Below are 26759 nucleotides of genomic sequence, written 5' to 3' on the forward strand. Positions count from 1 at the left end.
GATGTGTCTGCAGGGCCAGGCTGTATCAGATTCATCTCTACTAAACAGGTTTAAACAGCTTTTTTTATAAGACAGGCTTAAAGTTACTTTAGCTTGTTCAGGTGGATGCAACAGAACATCCTGGACCCTCCTGTGCTGATCTAGAAGTAAAACCTCATTGCTACCAAAAGAGCAAATTTCATTTTAACATTTAGAATACTTTATAAATATCCCACCTTTTTTTTTTTTTTTTGACTTTGCTTTATTCAGTGTGAAGACTTTTGCTTCTTGAATGTCTTTATTATTTTTTCCTTCCATTACAACCATAATATTAAACCGATTTTTTTTTCTCCACACTAATAGCTACATTTACATTCTGCAAGATATAGAATGCATAGCCATTATCCACCAAACTTATGTATGTACCTGTTTAATAATTTAACTGTTTAAACTTTCACAAAATCTTGCAATTAGCTTTAAATTGTATTTTTTTTGTCATTGAACAATGTTATGGTAAGCAATTGTATGTGACTGGAAATAATCTAATTTTTCACAGTTAGAAAAGGTAATGCTGCTATAGGTAGGGAAAAAATTGTTGTATTTAGTAACAAGTGGATTAGAAAGCCTGGAAATATTTTGTTTGTTTCTTTTGGGAAAAATTAATGTTTTAATTGTATAATAACTGCAAATAAGATTTATGTATGATAACTGATAAATTCACAGGCTGATACTAGCTAGCAAGTTTATAAAAATGTACTGTTGCCTTTAAAAAAAAAAAAAAGATTCAATCTCTTTGTATTGCCTACTATTTTTTATTGGCTTCAGCAAACCGTTGGGCAAAATCAATGTGTGTATTTACCCTCTAGTGCATTCCCCTTGAATATAAATTTCATTCAACTTCAAGAACAAAAATTCTGTTCTTTGTATTATAAGGGTTCTTGAATGCTACAATTTTAATTGTTAATAGCTGGTGGTGGGAGCCTGAAAATACAATAGTTACATTAATGGATTATGGTCATGCAAGCTTAGATGTCAAGAATTTTTTTTAAAGGTGATGTACGCGAGAACAGTAATGCCTGTCAGGTAGCTTAGGTATTCTCTAAAAGGAATACAGTACAGATAGTATATTACTGGGTTCAATCTAGAGCTTCCTATAAAGGTCATCTTAAACTTTGGGAATGTTTCATATCTGGACAGAGCATTTACAGTTTAAGCCCATCTCTAATAATTATTGGTTAAAACATCCAAAGGTTTCCATGTGTAGCCTTTAAGGAAAGGAAGCTTTTACTTAAGCTTTCACTAAATTGTGACTTTGTAGATCTAATGTGTGGTGGTGGTGGTGTTGTTTGTAAAAGCAGGCGGTGCTGACTGTGAGAATTATAGCTTCATATTATTATATAGTCATTTTATTTGTTACATAGTGGCATTTGAGGGAAAGATCTTTATCAATGCACTTTGAAAACTGGGAAAAAAATTTGAAGAATCTGTTGTCTGACTTAAAGGCATTTTTTTCTTGTGATGGTCAACAATATAGTAATTTGGCTGAGTTTTTCCATAAGGCTTCTTAAAGAGACTATATAAAGCTTTAAATGTAATTAATCACTCAACAAAGTTAACATTCTGTGTTTGCTTCTGTGGATTATTTGTTATTTATTCTCCGAGAGATATCAATAAATCTTCTTCATAATCCAACACAATCACCTGTTAGAGCTACAAGCAAGCAGTTGTGCAGTTCTTTCCAATATCCTTGAAATCACTTTAATGTTTTAGATGATTTCTGTAGTAGATTTTTTTGAAATGTATGGAGTTCTTTTTCTAAATGAGTCATTAGGTTGAATCAGATTAACGTTTGTTTGCCAGTAGAGCAAATCTGTGGCAATTGGCATACTCAAGATAATAGTTGACGAGAACTGTCTTTGTAATAGATCTCACTATGTTAAAAGAGTAGTTAATAGCACTTGTATTTTCTGTTACAAATTTGGCCTTTTTCCATAGCGCAAAAGCTCTGAGATGTACGTTGTTACTGCTTTGTGCTTTATTTCCTTAATAAAGCATTTGTTCCAGCAGTACTGGAAGTTTTGATAAGCAGTTTGGTTTAGCACAGTGAACTGAAGTAGAGATTCATATCAGTAACTGCTAATAAGTCTGGATTTGACTTGTTACCTGCATAACTTTGGCTGTTTATTTCTCTTGCTGACTAGTGTAGACTGAAGTGAAACTTCTTAAATGTTTGCATGCATATACATTAAACCGTGTCTTAAGATACAGATGCCAGTTGTTGGACACGTACATCTGTTTATACACACAAATTTATATAAATATCTGTGTCAATAGGAGAAAAGACTAAAAGATGCCCTCACTTGGAACAGAAACAACTTTTTGCTTGCTGAGTCAGAAAAGATAGATGTTATGCATAGTTAAATTTTATGGTTCAACATCTAGTTTTTCAAAAGAAGGAAATTATAAAATTTGAATGAATTATCACACTAATCTAGAGTGACTATTTTCTGCGTAAATTAAGTTTGAGTAATTGGTGTTGTGGCAAAATTGAATTAAATAGTTTTGCAAGTTCAGAATGAGGTATACTGAGGAATCTTGATGCAAATAAACATGAATAATATTGTCTATGATTTTGCTGGAAAGAGCTCTTATAAGAGCTACAAACAGGTGAGCTTTTTACGGTGTATGCATGGACATTAAGTTCTTGGTGGGCACCAGTAAAAAGAACCATATTGATTTCACAATAGCTGCCAGCAATTTCTGATTACACTTGATCCGTGTGTGGGTTTTTACAAATTTAGCAGTAGGTTTTAAAAGTACACTAAAGAGCTTCGGTATTTTTGTCAAGTGCCTTGGAAAGGACAGGTGTTCCATTTCCTGGGGCTCTACAAACATTTTAAAGTACTGTCTGTTTAGCATGTTGTATCTTGAGGTACAAGTTCTGCATGTATTGAAAACTGTTAGGTAAAAATAAAACTGCCATGGAATAACTGGCAAAGCCTCCGGCGAAAATTGTAGCATCAGAGGTTTTAATTTTTCTACCTACTTGAGTAGTGATTCTACTTTATGAACTGAATACTGGCTTTACATAAACCAAGTAAGTCGGCCTGGTAGGTACTTCATTTATGGTTTTTACTTTTTTTAAAATATGTATGGCTCATTTCAATGTTAGTATGGATAGTTTTTGTATTAATAGATTAATGTAACATTTTTTAAACTGCCTATTTTTCGGTTTTTAAAAAGTCTTCAATTCTATCATTTAGTCACAATAGATTGCTTTTATTTCAAGTTAGATTCAGTCAAATTTATGAAGGTGTGGTTATAACTTTCTTCTGAGTTTATAACATTATCACCAGCTACTGCCACGTTGTCTTTGTGTTAGATCTCCAAACACAGCCTAAGCAATGAGGGCCTGAATGAATGGAAGATATGAGAGATTTTCTATTGACTCTGACAGATGTGGAGTTGAGGATGGTCACAGTGTGTTCTGTAATGTCAAATTGAAACTGTTTGCTGAAACTAACTTCAAAATGTACTGCAGTAATACGAAATAGATCAAGGAAAAGATAGAGGTGGGAAAATAACTTTAAAGAGTGTTTATGGGTATTTGTTTTTTTGAATTTGGATGCTCTTTCACAGGTTTAGGACTTACTGTTTTCTTGTATGTCTGTAAATGCAGCAAATATAGCACTTGTTTTGTGTGATTGTTAAAACATATATTTTCTAACCATTAGCAAAATTACTCCAGAGATGCTTGAGAAAACCGAGTGGTGTGTACTAATGGTTTCGTGTCTTACGATAGCTCAAAATTCTCAGCTAGGCAGTAGAAAATTCAGCACTGAAGAATTGAATGGAATATTGTTTCAGAGTTTTAACTTTTTCAGTCTCATTCAATCTTATTAGCATTCTTGTTTCAGTCTTAAAAGATTTGGGAAAGTAATTTATGCAGAGCTGTGTCGGTAGCATAGGTTACTTAGATACAGTAGGTTTTTCTGGGTGTCTGATTCCCAGGCTAGAGTTGCCTTTCTGGCCTCCTGTTAGGCAGCTTTTCACAATGTATGGCTCTTTCCATTTTACAGTTATTACAGAACCTTGTACTTCCACTTTTATTAAGTTTAAGTATTCCTCTTTGTCCAGGTTTGTCAAATAGAGGTCTTGCCTTGGAAGGCTTTTCAGGTATTGCTATTAACTGAAAACATCAGTGTACAGCTTTTGTAGCACAACGAATTAAATTTAGATATATTAAATCTAGGTTGAATTTAGATAACTTTTAATTCTGACTTCTTGAAGACCATACTAATACACCTGGAAGGCAATAACTGACATGCTGGACAACAGTGTACCGTATGTATTATTGAAGCATAATTGTTCTATTACTTCAGAGATCTTACGGCTTTTAGAAGTTTAAATCCAAGTTTTAAGTTCTGCATTTTGACGATGACTAGTTTGGAAATGGTGTCTTCTTTTCAGCTAATTGAATCTTGATTGATTCCATAATTCCCCAGCACGATTCCATGAAGTGATATACATATCAGACTGTATTGTAATTATATAGTCATCTGGAAGCTTCCTAAGAGACTAATGTAACTTTGTCACTAATTGCAACTCTGTCCAGATGTTTGTTCATTGGAACCTCTACTTTGATACGTTCTAATTCTAGCAAGAGTTATGCACTCACTAAGGTTAAAAACTGACCTCTTTAAAGTGGGAAAGTGAATCCAAGTTAGTGGTAGCTTTTTAACAGTAAAGTGATGATATTTATGAAATGTACTGTGGATTTTTAACCTTTATCTTTGGGGAAAATGGAGGAAAAGAAGGAAGAAGAGAAAAAGAGCAAACTATTGAAAAGATTATAATAGAAGACTGAAGGCATGTTTCACCATGTTTGTTGGTGACGTTATCACTGAGAAAACCAAATTATTCCAGAACCCCACGTCTGGATAAACTTGGAATCTGAATCTTTGTTAAGGGAGGCAGTCACTTCTGGAATTGCTAACAAAACCACTTTCAATTAATGCTTCTACTATTAAAAATAGCCTGATCGAGGAATGGTGGTGTTAAATGCTTATCAGCCCCGTCTGGATATTAGCAACTAAAGAAAGCTAGTATGTCCTTTCGAAGTAGAAGAGAGCATGAAGGGGTGAAGTTCCCAGAAAAGCAAAGCAAATGTTGCCTGAGGCTGCCTGAGCCTTGATGAGTGAGGTAACTGCTATGCTGTTGTGAAAACTTGCACTTTCTGGGTTTTTTTGAGTGAACATGATGTGTGGAGAGACCAGATTTCTTAAGTGTTCCCTGGCTAGGTAATCATGTCTGTTGCACTCTGTGCGAGAAACTGAGTAACACCTCACCCAGCAAAGAAATTCCAATTTGAGACTAGGATTCATTAAGAGATTTGAAATGCTCTCTAGTGGTAGCAATTTCACCAGCCATGTGGATATTTTTTTTCCCACCTCTAGCTAATGAGAATTCAATCCATTAGAGCTATAGAAACAAAGGCAATGTAACACACTTGGTAGCATCTCTAAAAGATTCAAGAAAGGAAGAAAGATGGAGGGAATTAAAACAAACAAACAAACCGCCAACCAAAAAAAAAACCCATGTGGGAAAAGAATGTAAATTTAGCAGAACAAAATAGGGAGCCAAAACCATTTTTGTGAATCGAGTATTTTTGCGTCCATTTATGTACTCGTCCGGTGATCTAGGGAGGAGAGCAGTCCAGGTTTGTGGTATTAGTTGTGGGCTTGGATCTGGACGGTTTCCTTTCCAGAGAGACAAGTGGAACAAGACTTGGGTTTGGGGTCAGTTGTCATGAGTAGCTTCATGTTCCTTAGGATGTGCTGAAAATGTAGACTTCCTTCTTGCTTCCCACAGATTAAAGACAGTCTGATTTATCTTAAATCCTTTATTTGATCTCAAGTCAGACTGAATATTACACTAAGTGTGAGTAGGATTGCCTAATTGCATACCTTTTAAGCTGTCATTGTAGATGGGTCAGAATAGAGCTGGATAGTGGTTTTGTGTTACAAATGAGGAGGACAAATCTGACAAAGCTTCCCTCTGCCACCGTCTAATTCATTCTAATTCAGTTCTGTTCAAGGAATATATTCACATGTATCTGAGTTTCCAATAAATTATATTTTGTCTATTTTTTTCTACAATTAATTAGAATATAATCAGAAACAGAGTAACAATAATTATACCCTTTTTTTCCTAAGGTTATTGCAGTTAGGTAAATTTGTTGATCTGATTTGTGATGACACTGATAATTTAAGGGCCAATATCAGAAAACACAAATTGTATTTACCATTCATGACTTTAAGTTAAATTTCTGCCTATCATTTCTAATAAATTGCAGCTACTTACAGCTGTTTTGAATTGACCTCTGATGGTTAATGATTTTAAGATGAATAGTGAGGTGGACCCATTGTTAAAAAAGGAAATTAATTTAGAGAAGGAAAATTAAAATCCTTTGTTTACAACATAAAGCATCATAGAGAATTGTTACTAATAGAAGTATTAAGTGCCTCATCAGATTAAAATGTTTAAAGTTTTAAATATCTGAGATAGCCGTCAAATGTAGCTGCCGTCTGTCCTTGACAGAAGCGCCAACATCTGCTGAGATGCAGACCTGTGACCTCTAGATAAGTTTCTATACACAGAAAAATATTTATCTTTCTACTATGACCTTCCGTGCACAAGACATGAGCCATGGATTTGTTTCCTAGGGAACTAGTGACTGAGGAAAATCTATAATTAGATCTGTGGGTTGTTTGCTACAAATGGGAATTGGGTGCTAAGCAGGATCTTAAAGTATCCAGAAGTATTACGCTGACGTCATGTAATGGAACCAAATTTTTAAAAATGCCCTTCATCATGATATTTCTTTTTTAATATCTTCCATTAAAATTTTTAAATAGTTTTGATAGAGTACTTATTCCTCCAGATTCAATTTAACTGCAAAATATTTTCAAAAGTCAAGACTCGGCAAGTTTCTAGTTAAAGCAAAAATAAAATTAGACACAATCTTCCAATAAATTTCTTCAAATTAAACTGAATTTTAATTTCCAAGAGTGGTTTTAGGTGAATCATTCTCACCAGCTCCATTTTTCTCACTTTACTAGTCCTATTCAGTTTCTCAGGTTGGCTCTGCAACTTCAATGTCTTATTCTGCAATTCCAATTACACTACCCGGCTGGAAGTTCCCACTTAATCCAGATCTTGATTTCTTTCTTTGCTGCATGCATGGATATAAAGATAACATTTGTAGCTAAATCCCATGGGCAGTAATTGTAGCTGCAGGGAGAGGAAGAAACTAGGTTTTTTATATTCCCCAGACACCCCAGGGCAGATTTCAGTAGACCTTATCAGCAGATAATTTTAGCTTGGGCACAGTGCAGCTGAGATGCTGCTGTGTTGCTTCTTTTCTGGTGCTAGATCAGTGTCTTATGCTTTCTTGGATGCTGCAAAGTGGCCTTGAGTAATAAGTGAAGACTTTGATCTTATTCGGAATAGATAGTACTGTGAAATACTTGGAAAAAGGTACTATAAATTGCCTCTGTTCTCCTTTTTTTCTCCCATTTCTTTTAGACTTAACTACATATGTAGTGATCACACATTATGTATTCTGTCCTGTGTCCTGAATTTTTGCAATTGGAAACCGTTAAACGTTGTAATGTTATCTCTGCACTTCTGCCTTTTTAGATCAGTGATAAATTTGCAAAAAAACCACCTCTATGAATCCAAATAATCTTTTTTTTTTTTTTTTTTAGGACATCTTTTGAGTTCTTCTTTAATATTGTCAATCACAGTCAAATTTTTCCTAGCAACTAACCATAGCTTTTGAGCTAGTCTGTCTGTCTGTCACTCAAAAGACAGTGGTCCTCAAATGCCTTCAACTAACATCGTTTGTTGCAAGTTAGTAAATTAAGCAGCATTTAAAATATTGTGACTAAATGGCTAACTGAAAGACCAAATCAGCCAGTGAAATATCCAGGCCTTCTGTGACAAGTAATACTCCAGGTCATTTTCCTTTGAGATTATGAAAAACTGTGTTTATAAATTCTGTGCTTTCAGTGAGAGGAAATTGCTGTGTACTGACTATTATTTAGGAAAAAGGGAAATGATAATTATCTGTAATGAATTTTTTTGCTCTTTATAAATTAAGAGTAAAAGGAAGCTGAAGGATTACCTGCTGCAAAAGATAATGCACATCTTGACGTGTTCATTGAATTACCTTACCTCGATCTGTGGGCAAATGCTCGCCGTTAGCTATTTATATTGGTTAAATCCTCAAATTTGGTACAATTGTAGATGAAGCCTGCAGGCCCCAGTGCTGCAACTGATTCTTCAAGGGGAATTCTCTCATCTGTGCACAGCTACAATAATGAACCTCAGACTGGAGGGATCCACCAGTGCACAGGGCTTCCACATGCATACATTATTTTGTTTCATTTGGACACCTGTGCATTCTACTACAAGGCTAATATGAATTTTGTAAAAGTTGATGCATAATTATGATAAAAAGCCATTATGTTGAGAAGATTTTTTTTGTTGAATATCAAATATCCTATTTGTGTTGATTATCCTAAAAAGACCTCGAAAAATGAGCACTGATGGTGAAACAACCTCACTGGTTTCTAATATATTGTCATTTTCATACGCTAAGATATGTTGTTGAAATATTTGTCTACGGAATTTTTACTACCCTTCGCAAATCCAGATTTAGAGATTATAGTTTTTAAAACATTTTATTTGCCCTTGTGTAAGGAAATAACAGCTGTTATAGTAACTTCTGCAGCAAGTAGAGCCCCAGTCCAACAAAATTCTTAAACATACTGTCTCTGTTTCAAGCAATACAAGTTCTATTTCCTTCACGTATATATTATAAAGTTCTGAATATGATACCTGATAAGAGTGTTCATGCCATTTTGTTTGGATTGCTTCAGGCAAGGAACATTTGTACCATTTGCAGCCCTCAATTGGTCTTGCAAACATGCATCAAAAATATGTTAAAACTATGTTCATTAATTCTCACAATGTTGTTCATAAATTTGACACTTCCTGACAGTTTTCCATGACAAAGCTCGACGTTAAGATGCTAAAGCAAACCCTCTTGAGAATATCAGTGTATGGTATTTTCATTTCCATAATTCATTTAATTTCAACTCCTGATTTATTTTTTTTTTCATTCCCATATTACGTCTCTGATATTTGGTCTAAAAGTTTGCACATTCAAGGTATTAGTACACCCAGTACTCAATACTTGAGGAATTTTATACAGCTAGTAAAAAGGTTTCAGTCTACAGATGCACTATTGTGCATAATACATGTGTTTCTGTGGGAGGAACTTTTTCTGTAATTCATAAGAGTTTTAAGACAACCAATGTAAAAAGTAATGGCTAATCTTGTAGTAGTAGTAGTTTTACCCAGTGGTCACTGAGTTTTTAATGCATACATTAAAATACAAAATTCAGACACTTTCCTGCCATGTGTTTTGCCCCGTTAAAACTCAGTCTTGGGTATCTAATACAGAAAATAGATTTTTAAAGTTTAAAATAACTGAATTATATCTTTCTTTGCTGGGTTAAATTAAGTCTAATGTTTATATACACTTTCTCTGGGAAATATTTTATTAGGACTGCCAAACAGCATCAAGTAAAAAAATTTGTAGTGGATGACACAGAAGCAATGTCTGCTGTACTAAATGTAGTTTTTCCTCAGCTTTGGCTCCCCCAGAAAACAAACTCTTCACCTTGACTTTGTGTTTCTTCACCTTGGCTGTCATAGGAGTTTGGGTCAGTGTTGTATATTCTCATTGCTGGTCACATTTCCTTTTTCATTCTGTGCTTGTGGCTCTGGAGTGCCATTCCAGTGCAAGAACAAATATTAGAATTTAAGTGATTGATTGACTGGCTGGTTTAAGCTTTGCAGTGAAAGCACATGGTCTAGATCTATACAGCTTTGAAAATCTTGCCTCATACATAGGCTGGAGATTGAAAACTGGTCTGGAAATGTTCTGAAATTTAGGACTATGATATTGCCTGCATTATTATATTGCATAAGTATCTTTAATTGCTCAAGTTTTGTTCTGTTGCTTACTTGAATTTTTCAAATATTGTTCATACTTGTCTATTACCTTAGGTTGTGTTTTGCATAACATACTGAATGGGCATTTGTTCAGATGTGTTTTGATAATATAATGAAGCTAATAGCAAGGCTTACTACATTTATGAACAAGAAAAAAGCGTTACCTAAAATACATACTGTCATATATAGTGCGTTGGGTTTATCCCCAATTACCACGAACAAAGGCCATAGTCACTTAGAGAAGCTTTATAATTTCTGTTACCATTACTCATGTGAATAAATCACCCGGATGTTCCTGGCAATCACTCGTATATTGAATGAATTCTGAAGAAAGTCCTAGTCAGAGAGAAAGCAAAGGTCATTTTTGGCCAGCATGTCTCGCTTTGTCAAAGAGCAGAATTTGGTTCCCATGATTAACTAGTTTATCTAGTATTTAATTAATGAAGATAGAGTTATTGAGAACCAATAGATTTAATAAATTATTGAACTCAGCAAATTGTATAAACTGCTTTCTAACCACAGTTTTTTGTATATTAAGCTTATAATAAAGAAGCAGTTTCTGTTGGTTAGTGCTTTTGAATAATGATAGGAATATTTGGCAATTGTTTTAGTTGAAAGACTGATTCGGTTCAGAGCAGATGGAGCCTTTGACTGTAGAGAGCGATTGTCAGTATGGCAGGACAGGAAGTGTCTGTTTAAATATTTATATGATATCTAAACAATGGGCCTAAACCGTTATTTTGCTCTTGTGGAACATAGTGATTAAATGAAAAAACAGGTCATCTCTAAATACTCCATGGATAAATTTCCTTCCTAGGAGGCTAGGGGAGAGGGAAAACACCCAAAACAAACAATACCCCCAAAAATAAACACCACATGAGAAAGCCTGTGTAATACCGTACAGATACGTAATACCGAAAGACAGTTCATACCGTACTGGGGTATGAACCAAATATTCTGTCTGAGGGTGGGATTTTTTTTCTAAAAACTGAAACTACTACGATGCATCTCTCAATTCAGATAGCGCCCAGAACTAAGAAATTATGGAGGTGGTTGAGGCAAACACTTCTTAAAGAATGAAACGGGTAAACTAGCATGGTGCTGTTAAGGACAGATTTGCTGGGGTTGCAGAACTGTGAGGTATCTCTCTGGGGACAGTGCGCTTTTTGTACTTCTATTTCTCCTCTTCTCTTGAGAACACTCTGATTTACTTTTGCGATAAACCCGTAACAACAGGGGAATCACATTGCTGAAATGAGTTTAGCTGGAAGGGATACATAATGTCAGCTGAAAAATAGCATTTGGTAAATATGTTTTGGCCATGGCTCAGCAAAAAGCAGATCCTGTCAGCTAAATAACATTCTGTTTTCTTGAAAGTGTCTTTTAGTTGAAAAGTAGTTAGAATTGTACAGTCATTGCCTTTTTGAAAAAAAAAAAAAAAAAAAAAAAAAAGGTTTGTCTTGTGTGCTAGATACGTGTTCCTGACAAGGCTAGCATGGATCACTTTGGTTTTCAAGTTTTCAATACATTTCTTCTCCAATGCACCCTTGACATAGGAAAGTGTTATCAGGTGTGGGGAAGTGAGTAATGTCTATGTCTACATTTAATACTGTTCTTTGGGTCCTGGGTGAGGAAATAGCCTTCAAGAATCTATATTATTGCGGGATACTCAGCTGACATCTATTTCGTCTATGCCATCTGCCCATGCAATGTCAAGGCCCTTCTGAATTGTGAGAACACAACAATAGAAAAAGAAATAGGTAGAAATTGGGAGACCGGTTAAAGTATGCCTGCCTTATCCATATTCTCAGTAGGTGGGTGCTTAGGTCTGTGCTACCTTAACTGGACCATTTCCTAAGAATGTGAAGAGTCTTTATATGCGACACATAGCCACTGTCATATGGTGTAGACATTTCGGTATTAGAACCTGCACTGAAGTTCCTAAAGCTGTGAACAAATTATGGAAATAAGTGTTTCTGTCTGGGCTTCAGGTAGTAGTAACTGTGGGAAAGTAATTTACGTATTTTAGAAATGTAAAAATGACATTCCAGAGTAAACATTCCAGCAGAAATAATCTGGCCTTGTTTTTCTCAGCCGGTAAATTGGGAAAGCATCATTCTGTAAATACATTGTAAGCTAGGAAATTTTCATATGAACAGTGCTGTGTTTATGACAGTAGTCAGAATAGCAGTCTTGCCAGAGGAGATGTCAGACAATCCTCCTATTCTTTCTTCCTTGCTCTTGTTGAAGCACCAAACCATATGGCAAATTAAGCCTGATTTTTATTAAACTTTTCATTGTACTGAGCTTAGTGTGAACTGGGAAATGCACTTTCTTTGAACTATGCAGCCATTATATAAGCATCTTAATTAGGAGATGTTAATGTTCTTCCTTACATTCCTGGGAGTATGTAGCTCCATCTTGTGGTTAATTAAACATTTTAAAGAATCATGCTTCTGAAAATTACTTTTTTTTTTGTGATCACCAACGTTCTTGAAGAAATGATGCAGTGGTACGTGAAGCATTTCTAACCTAGGCTTCTTATTACTATGTCAAGCATAAGTTGCCATGCAATAACTAAATGCACAGATGGGTAAATAGATAGGAGAGAAGGGTCTGCCCGTACTTGCATCATGAATGTGACTGCTTCCTGAAGCTTTAAAGAACCTGAATGGACACATCCAGTCATTTAGAAAAACACTCTGCTGTCTGGTAACTGTTGGTCTTATTCAGTATAAGCCAAAGAATGGTCGATAGCTAGAGTGAGGACGAGATACGGGACGTGTCATAGCCCCCAGGAGTACAAATCTTTTGGGTACCACATTGGCATCTCTTGTCATCAAACTCAAGGTTAAGATCTTTGCCAGATTCGGAGCTGAGAGGAAATTTTCCCTCCAGTGAGGCTTGCAGGGAGCCTTATTACTAGTATTATTATGTCACTTCTGCATTTTTAGTGTGGAGAAAGATCTGTATATGATTATCTGGAATTTTTCAGATAAATTCCTTTGCACAGCTGGTTATTTGTTTTGCTTTCTTTCTGTGGCTTGTTACAAGTGGGGCATTGCACCTGTACTGCATCTTAAATTTGTCATGAACAATTAGGTAATGTTGGATGGCCATGGTGGAAATGGCAGTTGTGTAGACATCTCTGAATGAGATTTTTGTGCTGGCTTGTGGCTGACTTCACGCCTTTCAAAGTACTGTTCTTATATTAGATGGGAAGGTGCACTTGTCTTGTAAATAAGTCTCACAAGTCAAGGCAGAAGATGATCAATTAAGCTTTTCCCTACAAAAGTGAGCAATGGTCATGACGTTGCAAAATTGTAAGCATAACTTTATGTTAAGAAAAACACGTATTTTTAGGCTTGATGTAAAAACCACCAGAGATTGGTCAAAAAATGAATCGAACAGCAGGTAACTTTTCAGTGGGAACCATTAAGTTTTGGTTTCATCACAAAACTTGAAGTTACAAAGTTACTTTGCCCTTTTGTCACCTGCAGTGTTGTCTGCCTCTGTGCTTTGGCATGACATGCTCAAAAATACATGAGAAGAAAACTTCATCCATTAGTGTTTCTGATTTGGAAGGAGGAAAAAAAAAAAAAAAAAAGGTGAAACAGGTTTTTACTTTAAAATTTCTCCGTTCCCCAAAGGGTTTGAGAATTGAAACTTTATCTCTGAAAATGCGCGTTTCCTGTTTCACAACTTGTGGCAATTATTTTCTCAATTAAAATAAAGGAATAATGATTATGGAGTTTAGTCAAAATCTAACTGCCCAATAATCTGCAAACCAGCATTGCTGAACCCGCAGAAATAGGGCACCAAACACGTATTTCCTCAGGAACATTGTTAAACACCCTGCATATTTATTATCTCAAAATGGGAGCAGGTCCAAATTTCTAAGGCCACTTTTTTCCCTTCTTCTTCCTGAGCTGTAATTCAGACCAGCATATAAATATTTGACTTACAGTTTCTGTGCAAATACTAACGATATAAAATTGCTAGAAACAAAAGAACATGAAACGGCAGAGGGAAGGAATGGCTTGGCAAGATTGTCAGCCTTAAAGGGCAAGATTAATTTATAATCCTTCTAGATTCTGGTGTACAAATACAAATTTGCAAAGCATGTAGCTTATATCAAACGTTGTGTAGCTCTGCAAATTTGCATATGCTACTGTTCCTAATGTGAGACTGCCTTGAAATAGGATTTTTAGGGTTTTTGGGGTTTTTTTGTGTCTTTTTTTTGTTGGTTTTTTTTTTTTTTTTGTTTGTTTTTTTTTTTATTATGGGGAAACAAGGTAGTGGTAGTAACAAGGAGTTTCCATACGCACACGTGGAGGAATTCCAACTGTGTGACTAAGCAGAGCTCTGGGCAGGATACCCAAATATTTTCATGAGGAGTTTTTTCCCTTGGTTTAAAATCCTGGGAAAGGATGACTGTAGAAGGGAGGGGAGGGTGGGAAACCACCTGAAAGTAGTCTATTTTGTAATGACTTTATGATGACTAATAAAAAGGACTGACTAATTGGAAAATAATGTGTGATGGCTATCTGGTATTGTAAGGGTTGTTGTGAAATAAGTATGCTTTATGCCACTCAATGCAATATGTCTCTTTTTTTGTAAGTCTGTAGCTGTTTTTTGGTTTTTTTTAGTTAAGTTGATGTCAAATTGTAGACATAGAATGAATACTGTAGCAATGGAATAATAGAAATTTTAAGTAGTGAACTAGAAGACAGTAAAGATAAGATAGGAACTGGCTAAGGACACAAGTAGCTTTTCTGGGGTTTAACATAAGAATTTAACAGTTTTTTTCTGAATGATTCTAACTGTATTTTATAGTTATAAATTGTGTATTACCAATAACAACGTTTTATAATGATATATTATTGGCAGGCAATATACCTCGGCATTAGATTAAAGATCAAATGGTTTATGTAATTTTAGAATTATTTTAGAAGATTTTATAATATGTCCTGTAACTTCTTGTTTTGTGTCATGCAGGTCATCACCAGTGAAGTGACAGAGGGAGCAAAGTTTCGACTCTCTGGTAAGGGAGTAGATCAAGAGCCAAAAGGAATTTTTAGAATCAATGAGATCAGTGGGGATGTCTCCGTGACCCGAGCCCTTGATAGAGAAGCAATTGCCAATTATGAGGTGAGTACTTGTAGCAATAGAATCGCTGCCTCTATGTTTATAATACCTTTTTTTTTTTTTTTTTTTTTTAAATGTGTATTTGCTTTTGAAAGGACTGCAGTTATTGAAGACTAAATTGCGGCTACTGTCTTATAAGATTTCCAGAAGAAACGTTTGTCCTTCGGAAATAGTAAATGTGTTTATTTTTACATTCAATCAAAACTCTACTCTGCTTTCTGCATGTAATTTCTGTCATTTATCTTTAGTAGAATTACTGTCTGAACATCGTGTATGCATTTGATTGTGAATACAAAATTATGTTTGGACAAAAGAAGGTCTTTTTGGGAAGTTGCCACTAAGGTACTACATGGTTATACTCTTTCTTCTTTATTGTCAAGCTGTCAATGGAATACGCTATTCAACTCCATTTTTAGTAATGGATATCTTTTAATAGAGATAAAGAAGATTTTTTTAATATGAAAATGTTAGCAGATACATCTGTCAGATGTATGTCTCCCACAAAGATTTTACTGAAGATTCCTTGTCTTGTCAATAAATGCTATGTTTCTCCCCACTGAAATTCTAACAAATGATTTCTGAAATCTGCAAAGTAACTGCACCATGATGTCCTGAAATGCATAGTATAAATAGAGCATCTGACAAATCATCTTTTCTATCCATCTCTTAAAACGTGCTGTCAGATAAATTGTATCTGGCTACTTTGTGAGCAGCAGAATTCAAAATGCTTCATGGTTGGTACATTTGCACGTTGCCACTTCTGCCCCAGCACGGGGGACTGACATCCGTATCCTCGTGTAGCAGGGAGCGCAGTGCTCCAGCCCCTGTGGGGAACAGGCTCTGGTGACACTTCTGTCTGACGTTCCTGACCTCTTTGTTTTGTTTTCTGCTGTGTAGTAACTGATACGTGTAGTTTCAATGCTGGAAGAGCTTGCCAGTTAGATGACTAGTCATACTAGCTCTAACAGCACTGCTAAAATTTACCATATGTTGGTTTTCAACACTTAAACATCTATTTCTCATCTGGGTCTACAGTGAAATGTATGTTAACCACTCACATAGGATTTATGGTAGTTACTGGTGTCCTTCTTAAAAGAAAAACATTGCAGTTTCTCTTTTTAACACTGTTCCTTGTCTTCATTTACCAGCTGTTTCTTATTTTATCAGTGGCTTTCCACCTTAATGTGTTCAGTATAAACCCTGAATATTTTTTTTTGCTGCAAAATCATAGTAGTCTTTTCAACCTAATGCATCAAACCACAAATGGCTCTCCTATCTGATCTGGCAAAGTATACCCTTAAATTAAGACAAAAACATTTCCCTCGAGGAGCCTTTCTGAAGCAATGCAAGCTATATACAAATAGCGCAGTGTAGATTATCCAGAGCAACGTGAATGTATATCCTAATAGGCTGTAGTGCTTTCTAACCTGTTATATAGCACTCTGCTCAGCATGCTCACTGGCATCCTGTTGTGCAAAATGTAGTTGAAAAGTTCTGCAGGAGAACCCTCAACTTGATTAGTCTGCCTCTGACTCCAGCCCATTGTTTTCCAATAAAGATGTATCATGGTGTCGGGAAGGCAGCAGGATTTTTCCCCTGATTTCCTTGGTACACCAAAAGACGAATTACATGAAAGACCCTTAAATTTCTCTCAAAAGTGTTTTTGTTTTCTGCTTTTGTTTGAGCTCCCCCCCCGCCCAGTATTGCTGTCCTGAAAGGAGAAGTTCAAAGCAAAGGGCAAACAAGGAAAGAATAGATCTCTAAGAAAAAGCACAAGTTCTTTGCAAGCCATCATGCTATCTAGTATACATTCAGTGGTGGGACAAGGATAAAAAGATGAAACCTGTTTGAATCCTTCCAGCTACACAGAGGGCTGCTGTGCATGAGCACTGATTTATTTCCTAGGCTTAGTGCATATATACTCAAGAGATGAAGATGAAAAAAATGTGACTAGGGCATGAAATAGAGCTTCAGTGATCACAGTATTTCATAGAACTTTGCAGATTTTACTGTGTACCTCAAAATGTTTTAAATTAGCCAAGAATATTTAATCTATTATAAATATTTTTTTGTTGTTCCTTTCATTGACTGAAATTCTGCTTTTTACTGCCCTCTTTCTTCTGGAGGAATAACAAAAAAAAAAACCTATGGGAGTTTCTCTGTATATTCATTACAAGAGAAATGTGATTAAACTGAGTTAATCCCCTCTACCGTTTATTTTAAAATATTTTATTATTAATAAAAGATAGAAAACATTTTAAAATAGAGTGAAAAAAATCTATCTGAGGGTTAGGGCCTGCCAGTCTATTTGGTGCAGCCTGTTTGCACGGCAGTTCTGTTCTCAGAGGAGTTTCAGTTTTGTTAGTAAAAGAAACTCAAACTGGCAAGAGGAAGGTAAGGCAGCTACGTTAATGACACCCCACCCCCTCTGGAACAGACTCATTTGATGGATTTATGAGTTAATTTTTTAATGAAACCAGTTAAATTGTTAAAAAATGGACAAATATATGAAATTCCACCAAAATACTAATGTTGGTGTGATTATTTGTCGTAGTATTTCTGACATAATCACCTGCACATTTGAAAATGGGATGGTTTCTATTGAGAAAATGAAACTTTGCCAGAGGAGGCTGGGTGAGACAGCAAAAGTCCACAAGCCACAACACTGACATTAGCCGTTAGTAATTTTTTTTTTTTTTCTTATGTGTATAGAACTCCTCTAATGAAATCACATTTGCAATGGGAAAGGTAGATGGTGTCTTTTTCCCTGTAACTTTGTGGGGTGCCTCTTTAAAGGACAGAAAAGGTCAGTCAGCTTCAGTTTTAAGTGAAAGCCGTTTATGAAGAAGAGGATGTAAGGATGTTGTTATGCCCAGCAAAGACAGACTGTTTCAGAAAAGTGTGTAGTAATTCGTTTTGTCTTCTAAAGAGGTTTGATAAAGAGCATCCTGATAGGGATTCTCTGGGTCAGAGTAAACCAGTGGATTTACATGACATGGTTTTATTTTGGGTCTTGCTACAGCCTGTTGATGAAACTAATAAATGATGCTCTGAAGAAGAGGCTTAACTAGAATATGGGCATATTACTGAATTTCTTCTGGGTTGGTGAGATAAGCAGGTAGCCTAGAGCCCCTATTTAGTGGGAGCAAAAGGTGTTCAGTTGTACAAATACTCTCAAAAATAATGTCTTTGGTTTTCTCTCAGGATGAATAACACTAGTTGGACATTTCAAGCAATGGCAAATCATTTATTTAGTATTGAAAATGTAGATGTGTAAAAACAGATGAAGGTACTTTGTGGGGAGACTTAAAATGGATTTTCTAGTCCAAATCAGTGAGGTACACCCCATCCAAAAATTGCCATTAATCTGAGTTCATATTGGACCCAGTCTTTTTGAATTCAAGAAGAGCAGAAATATTATTGACTTCTTACTTGCAAACAAAATCAAGTGCTTCTGAAAAGAGCTGCAATAATAGAACTAATGGATTCCAATGAAGTTGGAATTCTAGTTGTGTTACGTGTTGATAAAAGACTAGTGAACTGGGAAATGTCTGAATGGAGGGTCAGTGAGGACTGACTGAAAAACACGACTACGGGGTAATCTGTTAATTCAAAACACTGAGGTCATTTTCAAAACCTTACATTTACATAGATAATGTATTCATAGGCAGAATGCTTTCATGCCAGTAAAAGCAGGAAGAGTTGTATATATTGATTATCATGTCCAAGATGACAAAAATCCTGAAGAAGTGTGCTTTGTTCTTCACTAAAAGTAAGGTAGGCTTAGAAGAAATGTGAACAGTACTCCTTTAACTTTTTACAGTTAAGATTTTGCTTAGACATTGAGATTTTGGTTGGGGATTCCTTGGGTATAGGACAAAGCCTGAAGTTGTAATGAAGTTGAATGTGTAATTTCCCATCACTTAACCACTGCATGTAACTCCTTAAGCATCAGTGGCAAATTGCCAACCAGTCAATGGGGGGCTTTCAGTTGGGCCTCCAGATCTTAAAGGATGTTGCCATCATTGATTAGTTTGGTTTTTTTTTTCATAACTGCTTGCCAAGCGTAAATACGTGTGGAAGAGAAATAATCAGAAGGTGATCCTTTGCAAGCATGAAATGAAGAGGCTCGATAAAACTATTCAGCGACAGTGTGCAAATTAGAGCTGTGACCAAATTTACCTAGGCAATTTGAGCTGTTAATGAAGAGTTAGTTTTAATTATTTTTTAAGTAAAGAGCTTTATTTGCTTTAGAAAATACTTAACAATTAGAGGTGTGAAATCAGCTTTCAGCTTTTTTATAATGACAGATCACACTTCTGTGAAAGGATGCCTTGCAACTGGTAGTGACAGACTGAGATATTTAGAAAACGTATGTTAACGGGACTGAAAAACAAATTAGGAGTATTTGTCCTATGTAGTATTGTTTCTACATGTTGGATGACAAGTATACTGAGAACAGGCTACAGAATTCAGATGAGGCAACAGCGACCAAATCTCTAGTGTGAAATGCTTCAGTGTGGGTTACACGAGACTGTTGTTTCTGTGACTGAGACAAACATTTAGGGTGATGCTGGAGTCCTCGTGGACTCTGTCTGTGCTTAACACGGAACCAATAATGGAAATTCTTCACAATTATGAGGAAAACTAGCTTGGTCAGGTTCCAAAGAATATTTTGTGAGAAAGAGTTCTAAGTACTTAAACACATTTTTTGCAGATACTTAAAGTATTACTGTAGCAAAAACTAGAAGAGAACAGCTGTAATTTATCCTGTACAGAAGAACGAATTTGTCTTCTGTGTAAGTCCATTTTAGTGCAGCCACATCCTTTTCAGAATGATTTATCATACCCTGCTACTGAATTTCTGCAATGTGCACTGTGGAGATATATAGACAGCACACAGAAGCTTGCTTCTCTTTGGGAAGGAAAACCACAAACTTGCTTCCAACTTCAAGGCTGGTCTAAACTGTATTTTAATCTTGGTTATCTGCGCTGGCAGAATTGTCTGAAGTGGAGGTGATCTGCTCTGCTTTGAGCTAAAGCTGGGGCATGTCAGGCCTAATTTATCTCCCACCAATATCCGGAGAAAAAAAAAAAAAAAAAAGGCTCTCAGCCTTCCATGGGAAGAGGGACTTGGTCTTGTAGGGATGTAAATTTCAGTAAAATGTGCTTGATCTAATTGAAGCATCAGTAATACGTAGAGAAAACCTGTTAAAATACTGGTGCTCCCAAACCCAAACTGCATCTATTGCATCAAAAAAAGTTTGAATAATGGCAGAGTAGAAACTTTCAGGGAGGAATCCTGATTATTTCACAAGGCAAAAAAAAAAAAAAAGTTGCCCTAAAAAAGAAAAAAAAAAGAGTTCTTTTGCAGCTATTGGATATGATTATTAATCAGCTAGAAACTTATTTATATAAATGAGCTGTAATTACATCAATTGACATACAGTTGAAAATTCTGGCAGTAGAAATGTCTCCTGTACATTGTGTTACACATGTATATGTCGAGAGTCTATGAGACTTTATGTTTTTTTCTTTTATGTCTGTGTTTATACGTATATCCATCGATGAGTTCACATGTTAGGGCACTAGGTAAATTCAGGGGAACTGTTTTGAATTATTTTCATATTTTGACCACAGAGAAAGAAATGAAGAGTGACTGAGAAAGTGCCATTAGGTGGTTGTGTGGCAGCGTTACTTGAAATTTAGCTCTTCTCAGTAAGCAAGCTGATGATAATGCCTATGCAAAAGAGGGAAATTCATCACTCTGAATGCTAAAAATAATTAATTGCTGGAGGTAAGATCTCAGAAAACCACAGGCAGCCTCTGTCATGGCTGCACATCAAGGAACTGCAGGCTGCTCCATATCCTGAGGTAAGCATAATAATCTTAACCTAGCACAGAGACTTACCGCTCAGCAGCTGCACTCCTGTTCATGTAATAGTCACATACTATAATTTCTATAAACCTGTGTTGGCACAGCATCAGGCGTAGCATTAGACGTTGGTCAATTCACGTTGAAACTCAGTAACACCTATATTATTCCAATATAGGGTTTTTCCCATAGGAAGGAGGAAATCAGTACTTTTATATCAGAATCCCTTCTACTTCAACAAGTCTTGAAGATACAAGCAGATAGTCTGCTCTGGGCGTAATGTTACTCTGTCGTTACTCTTACTGAAACTTTCACTGTGGCCAAAAGTTTTGGAGCAGTTTCAGTATTGCTGACGGGGTGTTAGGTTGATGTAGTGTGCACGTGATCTCCATCGGTTACACTAATCTCATTCCCCAGCAAGACCTTTATTCCAGGGCAACTTGGCTGAGATGCCTCGAATGAATTTCGGGTGCTTGATATGAGGCTCTGTATGTCTCTTTGTCTCTCATTAACAAGCAAATGTTGGTGTTTATAATCTTCAATAAAACATCTGTCCATAAAATACCATTATGCTATAGAGGACACTATGAATCTTATGGAAACTTGTTCTTTGTTCTGACAGTACCAGCTTGGTACTAAATTTTGCTTCTGACATTGTTCAAAACTTAGCACTGCTTTTACTTGTGTAGGGAAAGGGTGAAGTAAATGAATCTGTCAACCTAAAAATCCACTTTTCATCTAAAAACTAAGACTGATGGATTAGTCAAAAAATTGTTGCTTCCTGTTCTGTAACAAATTGATTTAGACATAGAAGGCTTTTTTTTTTTTTTTTTTTTTTTAGTATGTCAGAAATTGGAGAAAACCAGGTATTGTTTGTTAAAAGATAATTAGTATTTCTTTAATATTTTTTTTCCATTGAGATTATGAAATGGCAAGGTTAAGTATTAACAGATATTTCATTGAACCTGGAAGCAGAAATGCAGCAACAGGAACAAACCCAGCAGAAACAAAGATCTAGATTCTTTGATGAGATCTGTGTGGGCAGACTCCTGAATTCATGGGGAACTTGTTTGGCATTGATTGTTTACCGAGGTCAAAAATAAGGTGGTGACCATAACTGTGTGGATAAATCAAATATTTGAGCATATAAATTTTATGTAGAGTCACGTTTCTTAAAAGTATGATTTAAATAATTGCTTATGCAGCTGGGATATAAATGGGATTTCCAGTTACTGGAAATATCTCTTTCTCTCCCAAGGTTGGTTTATGGGATAAAAAGAAAACTTGACAAGAAATGAAGTTAAAACTCATGTTATTTTTATGTATATTTTCCCATTATTTCTTGGGGGAACAAGATATCTATTTAATATAAACTCTCTAATTTACCATATCTTGTTCATTTTTACTGTAAATAGTCTATTCAGTACATATTGTGGATCTTAATGTTATGAGATATCAGCAGGGCACTGTGATTCATTTCAGAAGCCACTAGCATCCTCATATCATTTATGTGGAAAGCTTACAAAAGTCAACAGTTAGTTTTGTTGGAGGGCATATGCTTTATGCTTAGATCTAACTGCTTGCATGGCTTTGACGTTCCTGCTGTTCACCAGCACGGTCATCATTTGTAGGAGGAACGGAGTAAAGTTTCATTAAAGGGACAAACTGACAAAGGTTTGTTTATAACCTATAACTGTCAAGACAAGGTAGTGGGCTTGGATTTCCATGCTAAAAATAATGCAGACTCCAAACACCAGGCAAAATTAGTATTTTCTCATTGAAGAGTGGGAGGTGGAAATGCACAGCAGTAAGGAATAAAGAAAAATTGGAGTTTACTGAGACAGTAATAAATGACACAAAATTTGGTTTCATGGTTTTGTTTGTTTATTTTTTATTATAATTATTTTTTAATAGAACACCGTTCCTGGAAAGAATAATGACGTGCTCAGTAAAAGAAGAGGAGACTAATACGATTTATGTCACGTTAATAGTCTGTGAAACTACTTCTGTTGTTACATAATAATTGCATTTGAAGGCATTTAAATGTCATCATGATACTTCACTCTTTAGCATGATCAGTTTGTTTCATTTCCTTGTCTGTTTGTATTATAGCAACCCTCAAAATATCTTGCTGAAGGCTCACTGGTCTTGGTGCAGCATAAATAGTTAGGAAGATGCTTTGCCCTTTCCCCAGACCTCATGTTTTCCTACAGCGAAAGTCAGGAGTCTTGCCTTGCAAACACTCGTAATTGTTCCCGGCCTTATGCAGTGATGGACGTGACAGCAGTTTCACAGGCTGCTGATGGGTTATCCTCCCCAGCAAGGGCATGTCAGCTCTGAATGGAGGGGAGAGAAAGGACTAGGTGAGCTCCTACAACTTGAGTCTGCACTACCCGTTACTGTGTGTATCCTAGTTCCGGGCAATTTACCACATTTTTGTACACATTTGTGTACTCGGATGTGCCTGATTACGCTCATGTACACAAAGCTGCAGCTCAGAAGTTTAGTGGAAAGATAAGAACGTTTTTTTCAGTTAGTGTCAAACAGCTGGGTTAGGAAATTTTTTCCTGCTCAAAAACTTTTCTTGAACACAGTTTGATATGCTGGCATTCTGCCAGCTAACCATAGATTAAGTACAGACTATTAATCTTGCCTTTATCAATGGCAAGGAGGGTTCTATTTCATCTCTCTTTTTTTTTTTTTTTTTTCCTGGAGAAAGTTCTCAAATTCTAAGCTTCTCGATCCTTTGCTAAGCATGCAAAAATGTTGCCGTGTGTGTTTTTTAAATAAAGTACCTTTTTATGGCTCAAGTCAAAGTCTTGAGCAGCTGGCCTTACTTGCTAATTTGTGACACTAAGCTTTTCCTAGTCCATTAGTAACATTCAGAATACGATACAGAAATTTTCGCAGTTGGGTTGCTCAAATCTCCATATCTATTGTTTCTGCCAATAAAGAAGTCTGTCTTATTTAGATATTTGGAGAAAATTCAGAATCTTAATGTTCTAATTCCTTGGAAAGACCTTGACTTCTATGGCTATTTCTTTATCTTGGAAATGTGGCTCCATCACAGTCTATAGCTTCTTTTTTTAATGAAAACTGAGGTATGGTCTTTAATAACTATCTTATTCTTTTCTCTCTCTTTTTTTTTTTTTTTTTTTTTTTGAGAACTAAAGCAATGAATTCATTATATTTATTATATTTTTTTTGTCAATAATTTCCTGTCTGCAGCTAGAGGACCTACAGTCTCCTTTCTGACCTCTTGTTCTTTATGTACCTGAAGAAAATCATATTACCTGTCTTATCCTCTCCTGCAATCTCCTTTTCATTTTCCACTTTCTTGCATCTTTTTTTCCCTTGCACTTTTAACTTTGTTCCATAACCTTTCTACTCCCCCTGTCTGTCTTGATGTTTTATGTCATTCACTTACACTTTTCTTACACTCTTTGCAATTCCATATTCAGACATACTGACCTCTTTTATGCTCTTTATGAATAGTGTGGCTAGGGTTATGCATAACCATCATCTAAGCATAAATTTGTTTTGTTATTGTATAGAACCTTCCCACTGTCTTTGCAAAAGCTGTACTGCTTTATCCATTCTAATCTGCTGTGTCATAAATACGTTCCTTTAGAAACCTGTGTTCTGGAAATTCTTGGCTTTGGATAACTTACTACATGACCATAGCTTTTCTTCACTTTTTATGAAACAGCCTAGGTAGTTAATATATGATGCTAAGAAATTTCAGTGAAAAATTGAGTTCTGTTTCCATTCTAATGTTTTTTATACTACATATCTCTTCCATCAAATTATGGATATTAATTTAAGAAGTATATGATTGGCTGGAAATTCTTAGCATTTAGCTTGTTAGAAGTAATTCTAATACTTAATTCTGTCAATGCTGGAATTGTGGTCTGCTTAAAAGTGGTCAGCCTCAAAAAGGGAGCTGTATCACAGAACACCTGATACAATAATTAGTTCTGTGACTTCAGAACTGTGGCTTTAATAATTGATCTCTGTAAAATTATTGTAGGATAGTGGGTCATAATTTTTAAATTGTATATATGTGGGTTTTTGGCAAAAACACTAAACAGGTTTGTAATTTTTATGCAGAAGTTTTAATTAATGTGGAATGGCATGACATTTTTGCAAAATATGCAAAAATAATTTGTATAAAATTAAGAAATAAGCATGCTTCAATGATTCAATTTGAATTCTGTGTTCCATTGCACGTGTTTCTCTAACATCATTAGAGGGAATTAGGCTACAACAAATCTCATCATTTAAGTATCATGGTCTAGTTGAATACGCAGTTAAGTTTTCTTCACAATCCAGTCTTTCTGCATCTGCTTCTTCTTGCAGCAAGGTTTAGGAGTCCTAATATAATGCAATTGTTTCATAGGCCCCCTACTATAGCATGTTCGATGTTGTGTATTTTTTCCATGTCTGTAGGAGACTTTGAGGAAAAGTGGCAGTATGAACCATGAAGTCTCCATTATTGAAATGATATAATAATTACTTTCTGTTGCAAAAAGAAATTTGGAAAAAAAAAAAAGTTATTGGAGTTCAGGATCCACTTGCCTGTGTCACATTCAAAGCTTTTTGACTTTTTAAAATTGAAGTCCACTGCAGGATTCATCTGTTTCTCAGGCCCATGGATGAAGCAGATGACCAGTTGTAGGTGGATGATAGTAAAATTTTAAATTTTAGTCTGTGGAAATGAAATTAGAAACCTTTGTGGGTCATCTCCCACTCCTCCACCTTCCCCCCCCCCCCTATATATTAGCTATCTGTCTGTTCCCACACTGATGGCAATTAACTATTCTTCCGTAGTGTGTAATGGGTGACTCTAGCAGCACAACTTGGCCCTACAGCTAGACCTAAGGTAACAAATTAACTGATGCTGCATGCGCATAAATAGAATCCATTTTCCTCTTGTATCACAGATGAACTCTGTAGTGTTTACAGGAAATATAATGCAAGAAAATCCGCGTCTTGTGAATATCCTTTTGACTGATAACATTTACCAATCAAACAATAAGAGACTAATTTATATGCAAACTCACTTTGAAAAAAATACAGCTGCCCTTCAGTCTGTTGCATATATGTGTGCATGCAGGTTGCTTCTCTGCTATACTTCGATTAAATATCTACAAATATGTTCAAAAGTATGTATCAGTGCATAAACACAAATATATGATATCATAAACCTTAGCATATCCTAACAGATTTTCATACAACTACTTTGTCTATTCCACTCAAATCTCGCTTCTATTGCCGTCAAATGGAAATCTTGTTTCCACGCTTGACAGCATGAAATTGCTACTGCACTATCATTATTTCTTAATTATAGTATTTCGAAGTTATTTGTGGAGACTGCAGTCATTCTGAACCTTAGGGATCCTACTCTCACCATCTGAAATGTTACCTGTCCCAAGAATTCAAAATGTGTCAGAGCCCCAGAACTTGTGTGAGAGTTTGACTGATGCCTTGAGTTCCTTTTAACGTGGCTTCTGGGCTTTTTTTGATCCACATCATCTGAACATTTTTGTTCTTTTTGGCAGTTATATATTTATCTTTTTAAAAGAAAAGTATGACAGGACTCGATAGGTGCAACTTCAAGAAAACTACTAACTGGAATGGAACTCATAAAAATGTAAGAGTTAGAAATGCT

At 35.7% G+C, this 26759-nt stretch overlaps 1 protein-coding gene across 2 annotated transcripts in view; it reads left to right on the top strand.

Annotated features, from left to right (window-relative positions):
• CDH13 (cadherin 13) overlaps positions 1 to 26759 on the top strand; it is a 515595-nt gene that overhangs the window by 225356 nt on the left and 263480 nt on the right. For both annotated transcript variants that reach the window (XM_074912996.1, XM_074912995.1), the window contains exon 5: positions 15064 to 15216. In XM_074912996.1, coding sequence (XP_074769097.1) covers positions 15064 to 15216 — 153 coding nt within the window. The remainder of the gene's footprint in view (positions 1 to 15063; positions 15217 to 26759) is intronic.

The sequence above is a fragment of the Athene noctua genome, chromosome 9, assembly GCF_965140245.1.
Source record: "Athene noctua chromosome 9, bAthNoc1.hap1.1, whole genome shotgun sequence".
Lineage (NCBI taxonomy): Eukaryota > Metazoa > Chordata > Aves > Strigiformes > Strigidae > Athene > Athene noctua.